Source organism: Rutidosis leptorrhynchoides, unplaced genomic scaffold (assembly GCF_046630445.1).
Source record: "Rutidosis leptorrhynchoides isolate AG116_Rl617_1_P2 unplaced genomic scaffold, CSIRO_AGI_Rlap_v1 contig488, whole genome shotgun sequence".
Lineage (NCBI taxonomy): Eukaryota > Viridiplantae > Streptophyta > Magnoliopsida > Asterales > Asteraceae > Rutidosis > Rutidosis leptorrhynchoides.
Genome location: NW_027266718.1, coordinates 23,803 through 44,446, shown reverse-complemented (window position 1 = coordinate 44,446; position 20,644 = coordinate 23,803). Strand labels below are relative to the sequence as shown.

Here is a 20,644-nt window from a genome sequence, read left to right as displayed (position 1 = left end):
TTCAATTTTGCATGTCTACCACCAGCAGACCATAAGGTAATCCTAAACACGAAATACTTGGACATAATCAAATTTTATAATTTGCATATTAATGTTCCCCCATTTGAAGGCAATATGAAGCGAACATTCCAGAACCTTCTAGAGGCCAGAGGACTACGCTACTTGGTGCTCGTGGCCCGCCCAGAAAGGGACAAACAATTTTAAGGTGAGTGAGGGACCATTTTAGATTTCAAACAGCAAATGTCAAGGACAAATGATTTATTCAATATTAAAAGGATCTATCAAAATCAAATAGTGATACATGAGGGACCGACCAAAACATGGTTTGGATAAATACTCAAAAAGAATTGCTCTTCAGATTACATTAGTGCTTGTTCATTTTGGAGAACATATTTCCATAAAATTTAGCTTCTTTCTTGTTGTACTCCTTCATTTTCTCTTTCAAGACTTTGTACTCCAGCTTGACATCCCTGGATCAACACAAGCAAGGTGTAAATTCCACAGAAAAATGCAGCATTACAGATCACAAACTCAAATGGTATTCAACTTTGTCAAACCTGTTGTTCGGGTCAATCTCGAGGGCTTTCTTGATATCAAACTCGGCCAAATCCAAATCCGCCAGTTGGATGTATGCCTGAGCTCTCCTGTAGAGAGCCTTTACATTTCTACTGTCCATGTCTAGCACCTATTCATAAAATACATGTTATCTCATTGCTCAAACTAACATATATTTGACAGAGAATATGAACATCGATAGAGATTTAGCAAACCTTTGTGCAAAGCTTTTCAGCCTCCTTGTAGTCTTTCAGTTTCAGCTTGCAAGCTGCATCATTGAGATTGCAAGCAACCTTCAATGCCTTTGCCTGCTTCTTTTCCTCATCACCAAATGCCGAATCATAATCTATGTACTTCACAGCCTGCACAAAGAAAAAAGATCCCTTAGACATGTATAATAGTCTGCAATAAAAACAAATCTCTGTTCAGTAATTCCAGGATTAGTTACCTTTTCATATCTCTTTGAGGCCCTGGCATATTTACCAGCCTTGAATAGAGCATTTCCTTCCTCCTTCTTTCTGCCAGCAGCATCGATCTTTTCCTCGGTGTTCATGTCCCAGGATTCCTTCTCCTGTCATTGCAGTAAGTTCCCGTAAGCTATATATATAATACACGAGCTAAAAGAAAATTGGGGCTTGATACACTACTAACCTTGTCGAAAGACACTAACTCAACTTCATAGTATACAGTTGAATTAGCAGGTACAACTGCCAATTCCTGCTGGGATTCAGAATTCCCAAATGCATATTCTGGTGCAATCGTTATTAATGCTACTTCGCTCTTCTTCATACCCATCACGGCTCTATCGAGGCCATCAATCACTTGTTCTGTGCCCAAAACAACCAGAGATGAGAAAATGCCGAAACAAACACTAGCATGTAGAATAGAAGATTAATTGTGTTTGCTCTATTACCTTCATCTGTCTTGAACTCGAATAGATCTGATCCCTCTTCATGGCCTTTCTTCATGAACATTGAGCCGTCTTGAAGTTTTCCCATAATTTTGACTGCCAATATGAACAGAACTCAGTAAGATACATTGCTCAAAAGTCGAAACCATTGTTTTTCTTCTTTTTTTCCAATTAAAAGTAATAATTTATTAAGTACTAAGTGTCAACCTCTGACAACAGCTCCATCATTAGGGCGTTCATATCCCTCCCCTTCTTTCAAGATCTTCTTGAGGACTTTCTTGTCATCTGTAATATCAGAAACAGTTTTCCACGACACCAACTCCAGCGTAATCTCAAGGGTGGCATTTGGCGGCACAGCACCTTCATCGCCTTTAGAGGGCCTACCCTTCTCACCAAAACCATCTGCAACAAAAAATTTAATACGAAAAATCGTTAATATATGCCAACTCAAACACATAACTTCAACCATCACTCCTATTCACTTGTACAGAGACTTACATTGTGGCTTCACTGTAAGTACCACCTTTTCGCCTTTCTTCATTGTTTTAACAGCAATGGGAATTGCAGGACAGAAATAACCTGTTATTTGAAAAAATAACACAAATTGAGAAGGGCTAGAGCCTAGAACCATGATGGCATATCTAAGTCTTAACATATAAAACATGATACTGACCCTCCTTGACGGCAAATTCCACGCCATCTGATTTGGCAACAACTGGACCATCCTCAATCTTAACTTCATAATTGACGAGACTTCATCGAGATCCTTTGGGTTCTCCCATTTCTCTCCTGCCTTGACAATTTTTTTAAATATCCCACCGTCCTTGCAAATGTCCTTTACGCTAGTCCACGACAGCAATTCAACATCAAATTGAAGAGTTGCATTAGGAGGGATGGTTGGAGGTGAGCCAGATGCACCGTAGGCTAGGTCAGCTGGGATGGTGAACAATGCATTTTCACCTTTCTTCATAGTCTTAATTCCTTGGTCCCATCCTTTGATCACTTGTCCTGTAATACGAAACACAGTGTAGCTTCAGTTGACAGAAGAAAAATCATAAAAGGAAAAGTAGTAGACAAGTAACCAACTAGAATAATAACACAACATAAACAACCAAGATGACATTTCAAAGCACAAACAAGTATTCCATCTACACCATCCCTCGATAGTACTAGGATACGTTATCTCAGATTCATTAAGCAAACAAATTATCTAAATACACTATGAGATAGTATTAAACACGTGTTCTTCTCCGGTCAAGGCGTAGATAATGGAAACACGACAACCGGTAAATAGTGGGTGGTGCAATTCTACTATGCGTGTATTTAATTGTATAAATCACATTTTCATGGCTTTCATGCATTGTAGCAGCACCACTGAGTACAAAAATGCCGCCATGATTTCTTCAAAAAAAGAAAGAAAGAAAAGTTTTTCACTTCATGAGCTCTGCAAGGAAATGCAATGTCTATTGCCCAACAATTAATCGGCACATTGTTCCACCAAAAAGTTCAAATTGCAAAACACTGCCACAATGTATCAATAGCTCAAATGCCAATCACTAACCTTGACCAAGTGTGAACTTAAAGGGAGTGCCCCTATCGCGACTGGAATCAAATTTAGTCCCGTCAAGTAGCGTTCCCGTATAATGTACTGCACAATAAAATACAAAACATCAAACTCGTCCATCTTAAAGCTCATCGAGAAACTGATTAATTAAGAAATTGAGCTGACAATGATAAGTAATTTACCTTCTACTTCATCACCAGGCTCAGGTGTATCCCAGCCTTCACCTTCCTTGAGAAGCTTCTTCTTCAAACCTTGTTTCCCGATCTCTTTCTCTTCTCCGACTTTCAAAATGGGGCTGTCGACGTCGGGTAGATCCATGTCGTCGTTCATGAATTCTTCGGCTGGAGGGATATCGAAATCGTCATCCATTTGTTAGCTTTCAGATTGCCGATCGAAGAAGAAGAGAAGAATGTAAGCTAGAGCTTAATGGCGTGTTAAGGAGTTCTAGATGGTTCTATTTAAAAAAGGGTTGGAGACTGAAAAATATTATTCTAGAAACAGAGATACGGTCCGGTCCACTCCGATCCGGTCCAGAATTGAGGGGTTCATTTCATGTTTGTGAAACCAGTTCTTACGAGCTAAAGTGTTCCAATTGAAGATAGAATCAATTGAAGTTGTTTGAGTCGTGTGCTTGATTGATTGAGGTTAATTTTGAATCGATACAGATGACGCCAGTAATACGAGTTGTCAACTCAAATTAAAGTGAAACCAACAATGTTATAAATGAACCGATCTTCCTCAATAAAGGGCCAAAAATATTTTCGGTTCGATTTCATGTTTGGCTGATCAGGTTCCCTTTGGTGATATGGGCCAACGCAAAGCCCATTATGTAAGGTAGGCCAACGAATGAGCCTAAAGCGAGTCCCAGTTGTTACGCGAGTGTGAAGCTACAAAGAGAATAATGGAAACTTTTTTGTTAGCAAATACATATTTCGAACATAATTTATGGAAGACAATTTATTTTGATTCCTGTCGCATACCTTTTTTTGATGCAATTTCAATGAAAATCTGGATCACTTTTTCATCGTTTATGCATAGATGTCTGCCTGATTTGATATAGTAATAAATTTATAATTTACATTTCATAAACAAATAAAAAAATAATAAATCATATTCCTGAATCATTAATGAGTATTCAATCTTAATCGATTTCGATTCAATTTATTCTTACCTATGTACTTCAATGAAATCAATAAATTGGCTTGTAACATAAGTATTTCAATTCCAATAAAACCTTTAGTTTAAACATTTTTAATGTCTCGAACTTTAGTTAATATCTCAGACTTTTTGTTAACAAAATAGTAAGAATTTTCACCAAATAGTCAACATTTATTCATTTTGCAAAAGAGATTGTTAATATCTTAAAAAAAAAAGATTGTTAAATTTTTTTAGTAACCGCCAGCCAGGAAGACCAAGTTTCTAAATACTCCTACTTCTTCTTTTTTATTACATTACATATTTGTTCAACTACACGAATCGAACCCCTCATCTCATGGATGAATGAGGAGATGTCCATCAACCTCTCATCTCAAGGATGAAGAAGGGGATGCTCACCAATTAAATCAAACCATGATGTTAAATACTCTTACTTTGTATTAAAATATATGATGTTTTGTATTTTTAGATCATATAGATACATATATTTAATCAATAATTTTTAATACATATATATCTATTTAGATGAATTTAAAAATATAAAATATCATATATTTTTATATGATAATAAAAAAAAATTATTTTTATATAGAAAGAGTGCTCTATACACGTTTACTTTATACAATAAAAATAATCCCTCCAACATCTATAAAAAATCGATCACATGATCTTTAGGATGAATGTTTGGCCAACAATCCTAAAGTAGTTAACGATATTTTCAACTTGATATGGTCTCATCTAAAAATAATTTCTTTTAGCCACTTGCTTTAATTTATATGTTGCCTCATATCTTAGATTAAATGTATAGATATTCATATGTTTCTATTCATATAACAATCCCGTTATATCCGTTGATTATAAAATATGTCTAGAAATATATATAAATTTTTATTTATATTTTATATAAAATATGTCTAAAAATATATATAAATTTTTATTTATATTTTATATATAAAAGCTTATATTAATTTGTGACGGAAATAGTAATTATTAAATCATGTCTAACTAATTATACTTCTATCCGATGGAACTACTCTATCATATGTTGTCGTGTGGTCTACAATCGTTCCAATCATATATGCTTTTATAAATCTTTCTTAGAAAAAAAGTTGATAGAAATTCTCCACACACACAAAAAAAAGAAGGTTGATATTTTTTTCTCGCAACTCGATCCCTTTTGCAAGCTGGTCAGCCGTTAATTAGTCTTCTATTTCCCTGTTTTACAGTGATCAGAAAGCTGGATTTTTTATTTAGATTATTGTCATAATCGATAAAATGACAAAATTATATAAAAGAAAAGGACAAAATAATTATTGGTCTTGCAAGTATAAACTTCCAATTCAGTACCCATTAGGTCAAAATTTGACAGTGTCCAGCATTTAGTATTTAGAGAATAATGTAGATGTGGTCGTTACTTTGATATTTTCCGATGAATTAATCAAGTATAATGACCTTTAAAATATAATTTAATTTTGCTGTGATAAAAATCATTGGGATTTAAATTTAGACTATGTGATTGGTTAATGCATCAAGGCAACTCCCTGATTGGAGGCATATGTATTAATCAAATAGAACCCTAGTTTGGACTATTATTGTTGTATCAAAAGCCACCCCTAATTGTTTAATCAATTGATGAAGAAATATGATTATGGCTAGCTAATTCTCTATTTATTAGTCATAGATTAACTATATTGGAAAAAACAAATCCCAGTATCCAGCCTGATCAGCCGGATGAATAATTCGTATATGATATACTAGCTTCTTTCAAAATATTAAATTCTATGAATCAAATTCTGACTTCAATCGATTTAAGTTTTTCACAGATCTTTCTAGGTGGTCTTGTTTTAATTTTTCTTCTTACTCCTTCTGTTCCTAACTATTTTTCATTTTTTCTATATAAAAATTATATTGAAAACAGACAAGTAATTAGAGACGGAAATAGTACTATTTTATTTTATTTTATTTTTATAAAAGAGAGAACAATTAAGTTAAAATGGTCTAGTATAAATCATGTCAGTTTATCGATAATCTCCGGATGAAACTTACCTACCCCTCCAAATTAAGACAAAATTATAAGTATTATCGATAAACATCATCAACGACTCTACGAGACAAATTACAACAAAAATCATTAGCATGAGACACAACTAAAATACATGTCGGAAGAAAATACAAAAGGATAGACAACAATGATTAACGAAGCGATAAACATAATATATACTCATTGCTATAGAACTTCAGCCGTCTCTTCCTTTTGCTCGATCACATATAAATTTCATGCAGAGTTGCAATGAGTTACAAAGTATTTAACGGAATTTCTTTATAGCCGTTTAGAATCAGCACATGCACATGTGCATGATAACAAAAAGAAAGTCGACACATCTAGATCATACATCTTCAAGAAAGATCAACTTATGCTCTTGCCACAATACCCATGCAATTGTCACCAACAACATAAGCAGAAAATCATACCACTTAAAAGTCTCTCACAAAATCAAATTAGGCTAATTGACGAGCCATTTTGGCGAGAGAATTATCGATGATCGTTGTTGCTTTCTCCACATCATCGTTAGAATCCATGCCTAATTGCAAACCAATTGATACATTTACTTTAAGAATTGGGGGAGGTTATTTTGACGACAATTAAAGACCATCAAATCATTAAGATCATCTCCTAATTTTTTTTTAAATGCTAGTAGAAGAGTGGAAATATCGTCTACTAATTATCTGTACAAGCATCCATTAATTAATGGTTGGTTAGAAATTGACTCATGTTTATTTCATATAAATTGATAAATATTATATTCATCTAAAAATATATGATGTTTTTCAATTATAAAATCATTCAAATTGACCAGTCGGGAGTACATATCATCGGAAACGAAATTAATTAAGTTCATTTCATTACTTCAGTTTATACACGTACGTTGAAGAAAAGAATCATGATCATCAGAATCGTAATTTAGTGCATTTTCCTTTCCGTGTATACATGTATACGGTAAAGAAATCATACACACAATCATGTTTACAATAATTTTCTCTATACCCTATTAACATAACAACACTTTTTCTCACACTTTTTTCTCAAGAACAACACTTTTTCTCACACGTACGTATATATACAAAATCCAAAACATCATTCATAAGCATCATTAAATTTTAAATATCGAAACTTTTTTTTTGAAAATCAAAATATCGAAACTTGGCCGACCTTTTAATAAGAAGCTATGATCATTTGATGATAATTCGAAGTGGCTTGTGATCGATCAAGTCGGTCCGATAGGAAAAGACTTTGGTAGGCTTTCAAATCACGTATGATGCTAACGTCGGCTGTAAATATTGCCTTGACTGGTCTGTGATCGGATAATTTTGATTCACCCCTCGTATATAGATGCTGTTTTATTCCATTGCCATACCAGATTATCCTATCACACCTATGAATTAGGCCAAATTAATATTTTCACAGTAAATATTATTGGTATTTTTACTCTAAAAACTTTAAACTTACTTGGTAGAAATTGAATAAATTAATTAAGTTAATTACCATGCCGGAGCTCGCTTCTTTTCTCCTCTTTTTCCAGCTTGGATGCATCCAAAATACAAGTCGGAATTGGGACAATATTTGTATGTTGGCGGGAATCTTATTGAGCCTTCACGCCAACCTTGGAACAAATTGCCATCATTGAGCTCCATACTTAGCTTCAATTAATTAATTCAAAACATAAGGTTAGTTATTGATTTTTCAAGCTCTCAAGTAAACTATCGATCATGCACCACAAGAAAGAATTCAATCAGCTATGCAGATTCGGCTACGCACTTCAATAACCACGCAGCTAACCGTAAACGACGATCAATTATAAATCTATACGTGTCTAAACTAGCGACGCAAGTCATGACTTAGCGACGCATTTTTATGACGCAGAAATTTTAGTACACTGTACAGTGGCTACCAATTTAAAAATTATAAATGTATGTAGAGTTTGCTAGTCATGTTTGGAACCAGGCAATCGATGTTCTAGTTCAATAAATAAATTTCTTTTTTGGTTTACCTGATCGTTTTCAAGCAAGACATTCCATTCTTCTCCCTCCACCAACAATCGAGTCGTTGGCTCTGGTAAGGAAATTCTGTAATTTAAATCTCCAAGCAAAATCACTCGGCTGCACTAATACAAAAGAAACTTAATGATTAATTTACTACTAATTAGCCGATATCATCAAGATTTAATTTGATTTCCGGACTTATGATACTATATATATATTGAAGTTAACCAATGCTTTTCATTCAATATAAGTTGTATTTATGATATACAACCAAAAAGACTGATAATCTACCTTGTATATTCGGGCTTATTCGATTTTATACGATTGCTATATTACATATCAAAGATTATATACTTTTTAATTGAGAAGCCAAGTTTCTTTTTAGTAAATTTGAAAAATTGAAACGAATCCTCTTTAAAAGTCGGTTAACATAATAGAATAATGAGATTTTCATTTTCTCAAGTGGTTTATCTACCATTGGTTAACAATCACAATCACCATCACAATTAAACCCACGATGCTTATCATATATAATAAGTCCCTGACAAAATTATTTTTAAATTTAATCCAGCTTTGCCTTGGCTACTATAAATTGATCAATGAGGACAAAAGTCAAAGTTCAAACACCAATAATATTGATTCTCATAAACTAAACCCTTCAATATTAATTAACTGTCTGTTCACATTTTTCTTCCATTGCATTATAATTTCTTGTGACGGGAACGTTATAATTAATTACTAACTAATTTTTAAAAAAATTAATTACTAACTAATTGATTCATTAGGATCGACATAATTTTAATTAATAATAATTAACGTACTCATGATCTAGAATTTTTCGCGGCAAGTTTAACAACGAGCCTCTAGGAAATTTCGTCCGGCGAAAGATATCAACGACATCTGTGTTTCTGTGCTTCTCGTCTCCTTCTCTTCCTCCCGAAGCTAGATGAGAGCATACAAAGCAGAAGCTTGTTTCATGTAATTGAAATCTTACCGATACTGAACCCTGCAAAATGAAAATATAGTATAAGGTACATAAGAAAATTAAGAGATTTTTGTATAATAAACTTTGTACACCTCTTGAATAAAAGGTACCTTGTTTCCTAAGCAACCCATGATGCCACATCCGACACATGACACGCTAGGATCTCGGATAAATGGACGAAGATGGCTTCGAACCCAGACGGAAATCATTATCCCTACCATTTGTTTGCTTATGATATACTTGAAATCTTGAGGGGAAGAATTAGGTTCAAGTTGGGTAATATCATTTATTCCGATAATTTTGTTGGGATACAATATTATTTTTCGATCCTCTAATTACTTCGTTCTTGGTACTTTATGCAGTTTCTTGTTTAGAACTTCTCTTATCAACGAATTCCATTTCGACAAAGTCTTGTTGTTCTCAGATCCGAGTACATTTGACGCTCTTAAAGGCACGATCTCTTGAAACCTTCCATGCATGAAATAAACCACGAACAAGTTCATTCATTAAACTGAAAAAGAAAAAGATTTTATTAAATTGAAAATAAATAACAGAAATTAATTTTACCCAAGAACGTAAATGTCACAGTCTGTTCCATAGGTATCAAGCCGATCCTTCATGTCTATATCTTTAGTTGGTGCAAACCCACCAACGTTCCATGTACTAACAAAAACCCTATTTAGCAATAAATGAATATATAAGCAAAGAAAGAAATTGCAAACAAATGAAATGAAATTAGGAAAAAAAAATCTTCCAACTTATACTTGTATCCATGAGTATCTTTGTAATGTTTGAAAGGTAGGGTCATAATCGGGCTCAAATATTCTTGGATATCATTTTTCGAGGCCGGAAAATATTCTTGGAAAGTTTCATTAGTATTGCAACTTGGAAAATCTGCCACAGAATTGTTACTCCCCAATGTCTTCCTCAAGATCTTGTTAGCTACTAATCTAGGCCACATAACCTAAAGTCAAACCAAAGAAATTAGTTTTATCTAACCCAACATAATTCAAATCATTAATTACCTACTGAAAAATCGAGTGATCAATCTTTTAGGAATATTATCAAACTAAAGAAAAAAATTAAAATTCAAAATTCGATGGATAAATATATGTGCTTACCCCTCCTTGGATTCCAGGCATGGTGAGTACACTTAAAGAAATCGGATCATAATGTGAAAAATGTACAGAGACCTAATGAAAATGGCAAATTGTTAGCTCTGTTTGAACCTGAGATTTTAGGAGAAAAAAATCACAAGTTCCAATTTCAAAAAAAGAAGGGAAATAAAATCCTAACAAAGAGGATGACATTATTTTTTTTTAAAACTGTAAAATAGAACTAAAATGGACTACTTCTTCTTTAATACAGCAAAAAGAAAAAAATACAGCAAAAAGAAAAAAATAGATTGAATTTTTTCTTTATTAAATTTAAACTAAAATTAAAATAAAAGAAATAAAAACTATTTTGCAGAAAAAAAAAATGAACTCAAATTTTAAATTTTTATTCATGAACCATAAAAAAGAAAATTAAAGACTTTATATATTAGTCCAAAATAAACTCTAAACATCATTATTTTTCTATTACAATATTAGAAAAGAAAAGATATAATAGCTGGTTTTTAACAATACCAAAAACCAAAATCAGACAGTACAGTAGTACTGATTTTTTAAAAAAATAATACTAATATGAGAAATATCTTCTAAATACAGCCTTTTACTTGCTCTCCACTCTTAACCGAATTTTAACCTTCAAATAAAGCATAGCTGGTGAAATAACACAGTAAAAACTTCTTTCCTTTCAAAAATTGTAGATCAGATCATAATATGCTCAAATTGTTGACATTGAAGTTGACTTTCGATTCGGCCATTGAAATGAGCAGCCACCATTGCAGAAACCTCCACCATACTACTCTAAATAAAACTACGTTAACACTTTTCTTCAATTTAAACTAAAACTAAAAATTACTGCTTGACTTGTTTGAAAAACAGTTTGAAAAACAACTGATATTGGTCTCTTCAATAGCTATTCTCGTTTTATTTGGCTCAAAACTTGCATACACCTTCATGACAACTTCCTAAGACACATTGTAATTGATTTGAATTGAAACGGATAAGAAAAATGCACTGTATAAAATTCCCCCAATTCTATAGTCAGTTTTCCAGTTTTGAGCAATTCGAGCTGCAATTTTATTCTAGAGTACTTAAATGGTAAAATTGATTCAACCAATCAACTCAGAGCAACATTTTCAAGCTAAATGAAGTTTTGAATTGCATTAATCCATCGAGAATTGAGAGAGAACGAGAATACCCGATTCTGTAGAAAAGTAGTGTTGGAACCCTAATCGATTGATATTTTTCGTTCTGATGAATTGCAGTCCAAATTGATGCTTCAGTGTTGTTGGCGACATCATCACGAGTGTTTCCATGTGTTTCTCGAGCTCCGTCGACGACTGTGGTTCCGGTAGTGTTGTTTGGCATAATTCTGGCAGTGTCCCTATCTTTTGCAATAGGTACACTAAGGTCCTCGAAATTTTTCCTGCGTGCAGTTTGATCCAATCCAGTAAACCATAACTATTTTCTTGCAAAGCCACCTGAGTCATTGTCTGTTTCACCAGATACACCAAGATCCTCAAACTTTTCTTGCGTGCAGTTTGATCCATCCCAGCAAGACAGAATTGCTTCTTTACTAAAATTCTTTTCATCACTTCCAATCCAACCTATATCCATTTTTAACACTCCACCAACATCCATTTTTTAAAAAAAAAAAGCTTCAACAAGGGTTTTTACACCCATTTTGATCAACACAAACTTGTACAGATTGTGTTTTTTCTTTTGCAAAGTTTCTTTCATATTGACTTTTCTTGTTTTCGTCTCTTGCAAGTAAATGGAATTTTCAATCATGTTTGACAAATCAAGTTTCCTAAAACAATCAACTCCAACAGCTCCTCCTTTGTTGAAGGAAGCTTGATTGACAAACATTTTCTTTAAATTAGTACCATTCCACTGTACAACTATTCCAGGATCAAGAAGCTTGAAAATCATTTGTGGTTTTTTTGAAAATGACATGTATTTCATCATTTTTGCTGAATCCCGGAAATGAACACTCACAACACAGATATCATGCTCAAAAGAATAGTATAGCTTGAGGAAGAAGAGCGATCTTCATAGGGACAAAGAAATGATGAAGAAGAAGATGATGAAGCTTATAATTTAGCTCTCTTTTTTTTGTTGACGTGGATGAAGAAGATTGAGATGAAAAAGATGATGATAAAGGAATACTCATAAAATTGGGCCGATGTAAAATGGGTTTGGCCTGCCCATACAAATCAATATTACAGATTTTACTCCAAATAAATAACTAAAATAATACTGCTAGCATTGTCACGACCCAAACCCACGTCATGACCGGCGTCGTAATCCATTCAACCTCGGAACTACGACCAGCCTCAAAATACAAAATTTCATCCAAATATAACCCACAACAAGGTTTAATAATTACAAATCGACTTACGACTTAAACAAAAATCGGCATTATAACATCTATGCCCACAAAAATCCCACAAGCCAGAAATCGCAAGTCATACAACCAAGTTCTACCAACACGGAGTTACACTAGATTCAAAAGTTTACATGGAAATTTACAAGTCTAGACGACTAATGTACATAGGAGATATACCAAAAAGAAGATCCTAAGCTCCTGGAGAAAGTCCTCGAGTAGATGAGTCTAGAGTATGGAACCTAGTTCTGCAAAATCTGAAAAGAAATATATATTTTTGGATGAGTGGGAGCCACTCAGTAAGTGCCGAATATAATATACAAAGCAATATAACCATAATCTAATAAATTATAATCCCAAGTAATCTCCAAAACAATTATAAAAACCGTTTTGAAACCATATGTGAAATCACAAATTGATTTATCATATAATTGAAAGAATATTGAATACTCCCAAAACATCCATTTCACAAAGTGTAGTTCATCAAAATACGATCCCATAATAAGTTAATTAAATCCCAATATAAATTCGATTTCAAATCTCAATAAAATCACAGTTTCTTATCATGGGTTAATCTTCATGGCATGTGCTCCCTAGAACATGTCTAGGTACGAGTAACGACACGCCACCACGTCTTTTGGCTTAGGTGCGCAACCTTTGGCCTCACCGTGGGCCCGTTATCGTTACAAATCGGTCACTCTATCCTCAATGATAGCAAGTGACATGACCTAAAACTAGATAGTCCTAAACTCGGTATACGACCATATCCTACACATATGCCAATCCAATCAAGTCTCGAATCTCTCAAAGTAATCATTTTTAAGTCAAATCACGGTTCAAAAATCAAAGTGAACTCAAATCAAGTTTCCAGAATATCTCGATATTATACATATGGTATATCACAATTCATGGGAACCAAATCAAATTTCCAAATATATTTTGACAATAACATAGAAAACTACCGTATTTATTCAAATATCAATTTAAAATCAAACTTCCCATACCCAATCATATACTATAGTAATTTTTATTAAGGAAGTACTTAAGACAACGATTTATTAGAAAACCGTTATATTACGTAGTATCTTATATACGGTACTTACCTCCCCCAAAAAACGCTACAACTGAGACCACTCAAGTCTGGTCACCCGCTCGATCTCCGTCACCTATAATATTAATATTATAATAGTAATTCCGACAATTAATATCGGTTTATAAATCTAGCTATATCAAAGGCCGTGAATGCATGAATGAAATGCGTCCTAAGGCCATAATAAATACATCAATGTAATCAAACAACACAGCAGTATCATAACACATTCATGATTATCCATCATTTCTTTTCATAAATTCTGTACAATTAAAGGCATGTATGAGACTGAATGGAACTCATACAATATCAATTACATATATATAATACTTAATCTTGATCAATTAAAGATCCCAAATCAAAATTATTTAACAATTAACTGAATTAAATTAGGTTGAAGGACTATCACGAAATACCATCCAAAGGCATATTTGCCATTAAGCCAAACTATGATTCTAATATCCTGAACTTCTGATTTAATTAATCCTTGAAGTATTGAAGCTTCTTTGCCAGCTATGCATTCGGAATTAATATCATACACAAACAAAAATCTATATAATAAAACTAACCAGATTTTTCAAAATTGTTGTAATTTTTTTTATCTCCACAAGCAAGAGATGCGCATTTCAAGGAGTAAATCCAATAATTTCATAATAATTCATCACTATTTAGAATTAATGGAAAAAAATAACTTGCTGATTGTTAATTCCTATCACAGTAATAGGTAAACATCATTATTGAAAAAAAAATATATCATACTAATTTTTAATAGTGCAACTTTTTCAGATTAATTGCTACACTAAAAAGCTGATACTTGAAGAAGAAAGATTTTTAAATAAACTCACCTTATATTGTAATACCAGATTGTGAGTTGTTTAAGTGGCTTGGAATTTCTTTAGAGATTTGAGAGAGTCGAATTCAATTTGTGCACAAGCATGGAAAAACAATATATATATATATATATTTATTTGCAGGGCTTTCTTTTTTTTTTTTTCTTTTTTCTCTGATTTCTATATTCTTTTAATTAATTAAGTTTCTTTTTTTTAATATATATATATATAGTACAGCTTCCACCAAATTGGTGGAAGCTTGTAGAATTATAATTTCTACAATTTAAAATAACATCCTTATACTTTAAGTAATTAATCATTTATATTTTTAAATTTAATAAATTATAATTCAATTTTTATATTTATATAATTTTTAATGTAATACTATAACAATGCACGATATCGATTTCGTTCTAATCGTGCGTCTTATTATATGATGAATGTATGTATGTATAACATTAATTTAATATTCTATATCTAACGAATTAAAATTTGGGTGTAACAAACATAATAGCATGTAATGTTTGAATCCACTTTGATTTTCCTGGAAATTTGGAGATTTCTAAATTTCTAGTCTCCTGAAGGAGTATATGTTTAGTTAAGAGCCTGAATAAAGTATGTGGAAGTAGGGCTGGACAAACGAGCTGTCCGGCTCGGCCCGGCCCGAGCCCGTCCGGACTTTGACAGAAAACGATTTGAGTCGAGCCGGACCTCAAAAATTTTCGATCCTCAAAGTCGAGGTCCGGGCCCGGCCTGCTTCCGATCCCGGACCGATCCCGGACAGCCCGTTTTAAATTAAAAAAAAAAAAAAATTCACAGTTTATTACATTACAGACTTACAGCTTACAAACAGACTAAACAGTGATAGTTTACCATGTTTCACGGTTAACAAACTTAGTTTACATTACAGTTAACAGTTTACACAATTAACATAACGAATAAAGTGAAGAGCGCCGTCGAATTGGTCGATTCAGTGAAGGATCGCCGAATTGGTCCTGTACTCAGGTTGTCGCCCTCACGATTTCGTTTTATACAGATATGGGCTGGAGATCGACGATTTGGTGAAGGAGAACGTCGGTGGTTGAGAGGATTAGAGATTTAGAGCTTAAAGGAGACTGCCAGTGACTAAATTGAGTGAAGAGCGAGAGACGACTGGGAGGGAGGGAGAGACGAGAGACTGATGATTAGAGCTTAGAGGAGACTGGAGTGGTCGGACCGTCGGAGTGAAGAGCGAGAGACGACTGGGAGGGAGGGAGGGAGGGAGAGAGAGCGAGATACGATTGAGTACTGAGTGTGTGTGAGTGGCTAGGGTTTCACGGCAATGTTATGTTTATGTGGTATATAATATAGTATATATTGTAATCTGAATCTGATATTGAAAGATGGGTTGGGCCGCTCACGGGCTGAAGCCTGTCTAATTTTATTTTATTTTTTATGAAAAGCTTGCGGGCTGTCCGGGATCGGCTCGGTCCGAGCCCGCAAAAAGTTCGGGTCCGCCGATCCCGATCCCAAAAAAGTCCGCTTTCTAAACGATTTTTTTTTTCAAGCCCGAACCCGCTTATTTTTCGGGCCGATCCCGGACTTTAAGCCTTTTTGCCCAGCCCTATGTGGTAGTTGTAACGAACTCTTATAAGTTGAAAAAATTAATAACAATAAAATTGGAATCATCATTTTACAAGTTGGTTTTTGCAAAGAATTGAACTATAATTAATTTATTTTTCCGTTCTAGTTTGCCTCAGTAATTACATCATTTTGGGTTGGGATCAATAGCCAATGGTCCATTTTCATTCGTTATGGCTTTCTAAATACATCTCACAATCATTCGAGAAAATAAATAAATAAATAACCTTCTAGATATTGAATTCAGAGGAAAAAAAATAGAATGTCGACAGTAACAATACCGGCAGTAGTACCTTCCCCTCATGATGATGCTCTGCAATTATATCGAGCTTTTAAAGGCAATATTGTATATACACAATTTATTTTCCAGTTTTTCATTCCCTTCTTTTTAATTTAAGAATATAATTTAAATTGTTCGTTTTATTTCTTCTTAAAATCCCAATTATCAGGATTAGGATGTGATACGTCTACGGTAATTAATATTCTTTCTCATAGAAATGCATCACAACGTTCTCTTATACAAGAAGAATATACCAACATGTATAATGACGACCTCAACAAAAAATTGGCTTCAGAGCTTCATCATAACACCAAGGTCATCAATTGATTCCTAACCCGTAATTATTTTCAATTTTAACTAGAGATTAATCTTAATCAGGGCTAAAATCATATATTTTTTGATAATATTATTGCAGAGAGCAGTTTTACAGTGGATGCCTGAGCCTGTATTAAAGGATGCAACGATAATAAGACAATCTATAGGAGGAGGTTTGATTGATCACAAAGATTTGCGAGCAGCGACGGAAATTATCTGTTCTCGTACCCCGTCGCAGCTCCGGAAGATTAAGACAATCTATAGCGTCGCATTTGGAGATCGCCTAGATCAAGAACTCGAAATAAGCACTAGTGGAAATCATAAAAAGGTTAAACATTGTTTTTTTTATTAAACTGGTATATACATTCCTTTTTCGTCATCGAGGGATGACTTTGATAAAAAAATACTTCTTCATCTTTTTCTTTAGTTATTAATTGCGTATGTAAATACGACACGCTATGAAGGACCAGAAATCGATTTGGTGTTGGTCGAGAGTGACGCAAAGTCTCTGGCAAAGGGATCTGACGAGTCGACTTTCATAAATATTTTCAGTGATAGAAGCAGTGCACATTTGGTTGCTCTCGCCATTGCTTTCCAGAATAATTACGGAAAACCATTTGAGAGGGTAATTACCTTTTCTTTACTATTGCATATACATGGATTGATTAACTAATTCAGTCGGAAAATGGCAACCAGGAAAAATGTTCTAATGGTTCGATGAAGGGGTTCGACTCTTAGAGAACAGAAATTGGCGGTTAATGGGTATAATTGATTAAGAATATTAGAAAAATGACGAATTCATCGTAAATTTGCAGAGAATCAAGAAAGCGACATCCGGGCATTTCCAGTATGCTCTATTGTCCATCATTCGATGTGCAGAGAATTCGTCCAAGTACTTTGCCAAGGTATATATAAATAAAATGCTAAGTTAATGGGTAACTTGTGACGCAAGTTTTGTTTTCTTCCGTGAGAAGTTTTTAGTAAAAGGTTAGATATAACATTGTGTAGGTGCTGAGACGTGCAATGAAGGGCATAGGAACGGATGACACGACATTGATAAGGGTAGTGGTGACAAGAGTTGAGCTCGATATGCAAGAAATAAAGGCAGAGTATAAGAGCAAGTATGGGAAAACGTTAAACGACGCCGTTCATTCGGAGACATCGGGAAGTTACAGGAACTTTCTTCTCTCCCTTTTAGGCCCCAATATTTAGTTCGAACAGAACACCTCCAGGCACAACTACATGATCATCTAGAGATATCTTTTCAATATGAATTTCAACTGTTGAGCATTTACGATGTGTTGTGATCAATAGTCGAAAATCTCTAGAGACGGAATTTTCTGAGAAAGGGATTAATTTTTAGCTTGTATCGATCAGAATCTTTCAGGGGCATGTCGAGATTCTGTAAAATATTTCGTATGAGTCAATGAATGTACACCAAGAATTTGATGTTCATTTAACTAATAATCGGCGATATGAAAAATTAAGGTGTAAATCTGAGTGAGCTAGATACTGCACGATTAATTTGAACTTAAAAAACTTTTATAAGGAATTAGCTAGCAGTTTAGTCCAAAATAAAAAAAAGTCATCCGTGCCCGGTCAAATCCCTTTCTTTCAATGATTGGACAAATTATTATTTTTTCAATGGGTGTGGAAGAGCGATCGAATACCAACAACCCCACAAGATACCGCTAATCTTATAGACAATTAGTTATAAGAATTGAATTGACCAGTTCCAATTACTTATTTTAGATAATAGATGTTTTTTTCAAACCAACCATGATAAAAATAAATGTTTGAATGATGTACGGGATCGATCTTCCCAAGGAAGAAGCTAGAACTGATTCAAAATCTGATCCGACAACTAGCATTTCCAACGGTTATTGCAAACGGTACAAGTTATATAAGTAGTAAAGGGTTCATCAGGAGACTGCCTTTCTGGGTTAAGGGCTGAGCCGGCCTCCTCGGCAGTACTCCTTGTCAGCATTAGATAGTAAATGCACTTTCTCTGACCACAACGAGCACATGTGAATTGATCCGTTGTTGCCTTTGGCATCCCACGACAGTACTCGCATTCAAATAAATTTTCAGCTCTGTCGCCTTCACTCGCCATTTCTTTGGGGCTTAAGTCGATTATATATCCTCTCTCGGGTTTGCTCACCTGTCCAATCGAGTACAACTTTCCTCCTTAATGATGTTGAACATGATATATCTCATCTATATATATAGGACTCAAAGAAAATGTCTGACAATAAAATCAGTCATATTTAATCTCTTTATTCCTTTTTGTTCCCATTTTGGCTCTTAAGGGCTAAATTTCAGGATCTGCATATTCAAAATAGACAATTTCTTCCTATTATTATTTGACTCAATTAACAATTACGCAAGTACCTTCATAATATTACTATCCGATCCAGAAATTATCGAGGCATATCCTTGGAATATGTATACATGTACAAGATCTCTAAACAAAAATGGCTTATATAAGTTTATCATAACTTTTACTTTATATATATATATATATATATATATAACTCAGCGTCTACAATATTCAAGGGAGCTAGGACAAAAGAAACAGAAACAAGTTCTAAACTAAATATTTATAAATTCAGTCTTTACTTATACACAATTTCCTAATCACATTACTTATCTAACACATATTTCTACGAATTCCTGGATTCAACCCTAGTACGTGTTTCTTGCTTTCCAAACCGTGGTTAGCTAACTAGGATTTAGTTGATGGGAATTAACATATGATTCAATCATCAAACATGATCATATAATCATATTCAGAAACATTTGATTCGACATAATTACGATTAGATAGAGAAGAAACATGCAAACCTCGTAGCTTTTCTTTTTCAGATTATCTTCTCCTTATTGCGTGATGATTAGACTCCGTTAGCTCTGCATAACTAGTTTTTAGATGGATGTTTACTTGAGAGAACTCTTTTGTGCGATAAATGTCTCAAAACGTCTAACCCTAATTTCGACTGACACACTTGTTTATATAGTGTCGTGTCCGAAAATCAGGTCAGCTTAATTAATCCTAACACATTCGTGATTATCTTTTGTACAACCCAATAGGCTACCGTTTATTTAGTTTCAAGTCCAATATGTTATGGGTTTTTGGAGCATTAATTCTAACATTGTTAGCTTAGCTAGCCATGGTTTTTTTCCGAACACGTACGCACAATTAAAACTTCGTCTTTCTTTCTTAATTTTCTTGTTTTTATGCTTGAGTTTCCTAGGTTTCAACAACTTCCTAAAAAGACGGATATCAGAATTATTGGTGTTTGAGGTTGGGGCCGAAGAGGTTCCTATAACCAATTGGAAGTCGCTGATCAGGTTTGTACTCCATTTCACGAAATTTAATTTGTATTCCTAATTTATTCTAATGTGAAAATAGCATCCAGAAATCTTGGGCAGATGGGCAAAAATGGTAAAAAAAACTAGACATTGATTTTGTGATATCAACTGGATGAATTTTTACGATGATGGATCGGAAAGGCATAAAGATCCTGCATTCGAGGAGTCCTAGGGCCTGTTTGGAACTGTTTTTGTTTTTTTGTTTTACAAAACTGTTTTTAAATTCATATCATCAGAACTGTTTTTTAAAACAATAATTGCAAAAATTCATTTGGCTGAAGGAGTTTTGGAAACTATTTTCTAAACAGACAAGAAAACAAACATTTTTTCTCTCTTTTGTTCAGTCCATAAGTTGTTTCCAGCAATCTTTATTCAAGCTATAAATTAAGGAAGGGTACTACTAGGAAACTTGATATAAGAGTTTCATTGAGCCAC

At 33.8% G+C, this 20,644-nt stretch overlaps 3 protein-coding genes across 3 annotated transcripts; 1 reads left to right on the top strand and 2 right to left on the bottom strand.

The window, feature by feature from the left end:
• Positions 1 to 364: 364 nt before the first annotated feature.
• LOC139883996 (peptidyl-prolyl cis-trans isomerase FKBP62-like) lies at positions 365 to 3,398 on the bottom strand. Its single transcript, XM_071868082.1, is given in 12 exon segments — positions 365 to 470; positions 558 to 685; positions 771 to 917; positions 1,004 to 1,126; positions 1,207 to 1,382; positions 1,469 to 1,561; positions 1,673 to 1,867; positions 1,964 to 2,044; positions 2,139 to 2,216; positions 2,219 to 2,473; positions 3,027 to 3,113; positions 3,212 to 3,398. Coding segments are annotated over 12 exon segments (1,656 nt in total).
• A 4,000-nt stretch (positions 3,399 to 7,398) lies between these two features.
• LOC139883995 (type IV inositol polyphosphate 5-phosphatase 9) lies at positions 7,399 to 10,171 on the bottom strand. The gene is made up of 8 exons (XM_071868081.1): positions 9,975 to 10,171; positions 9,778 to 9,885; positions 9,568 to 9,678; positions 9,321 to 9,462; positions 9,047 to 9,231; positions 8,234 to 8,342; positions 7,729 to 7,883; positions 7,399 to 7,618 (listed from the first exon to the last, which is right to left on the bottom strand). Exons 1-8 carry the CDS (start codon positions 10,169 to 10,171, stop codon positions 7,399 to 7,401), a joined length of 1,227 nt encoding a protein of 408 aa, XP_071724182.1.
• A 6,336-nt stretch (positions 10,172 to 16,507) lies between these two features.
• Positions 16,508 to 18,052, top strand: LOC139883991 (annexin D5). Its single transcript, XM_071868077.1, has 6 exons — positions 16,508 to 16,583; positions 16,695 to 16,840; positions 16,941 to 17,168; positions 17,268 to 17,465; positions 17,656 to 17,745; positions 17,849 to 18,052. Exons 1-6 carry the CDS (start codon positions 16,508 to 16,510, stop codon positions 18,050 to 18,052), a joined length of 942 nt encoding a protein of 313 aa, XP_071724178.1.
• The last annotated feature ends 2,592 nt before the right edge of the window (positions 18,053 to 20,644 follow it).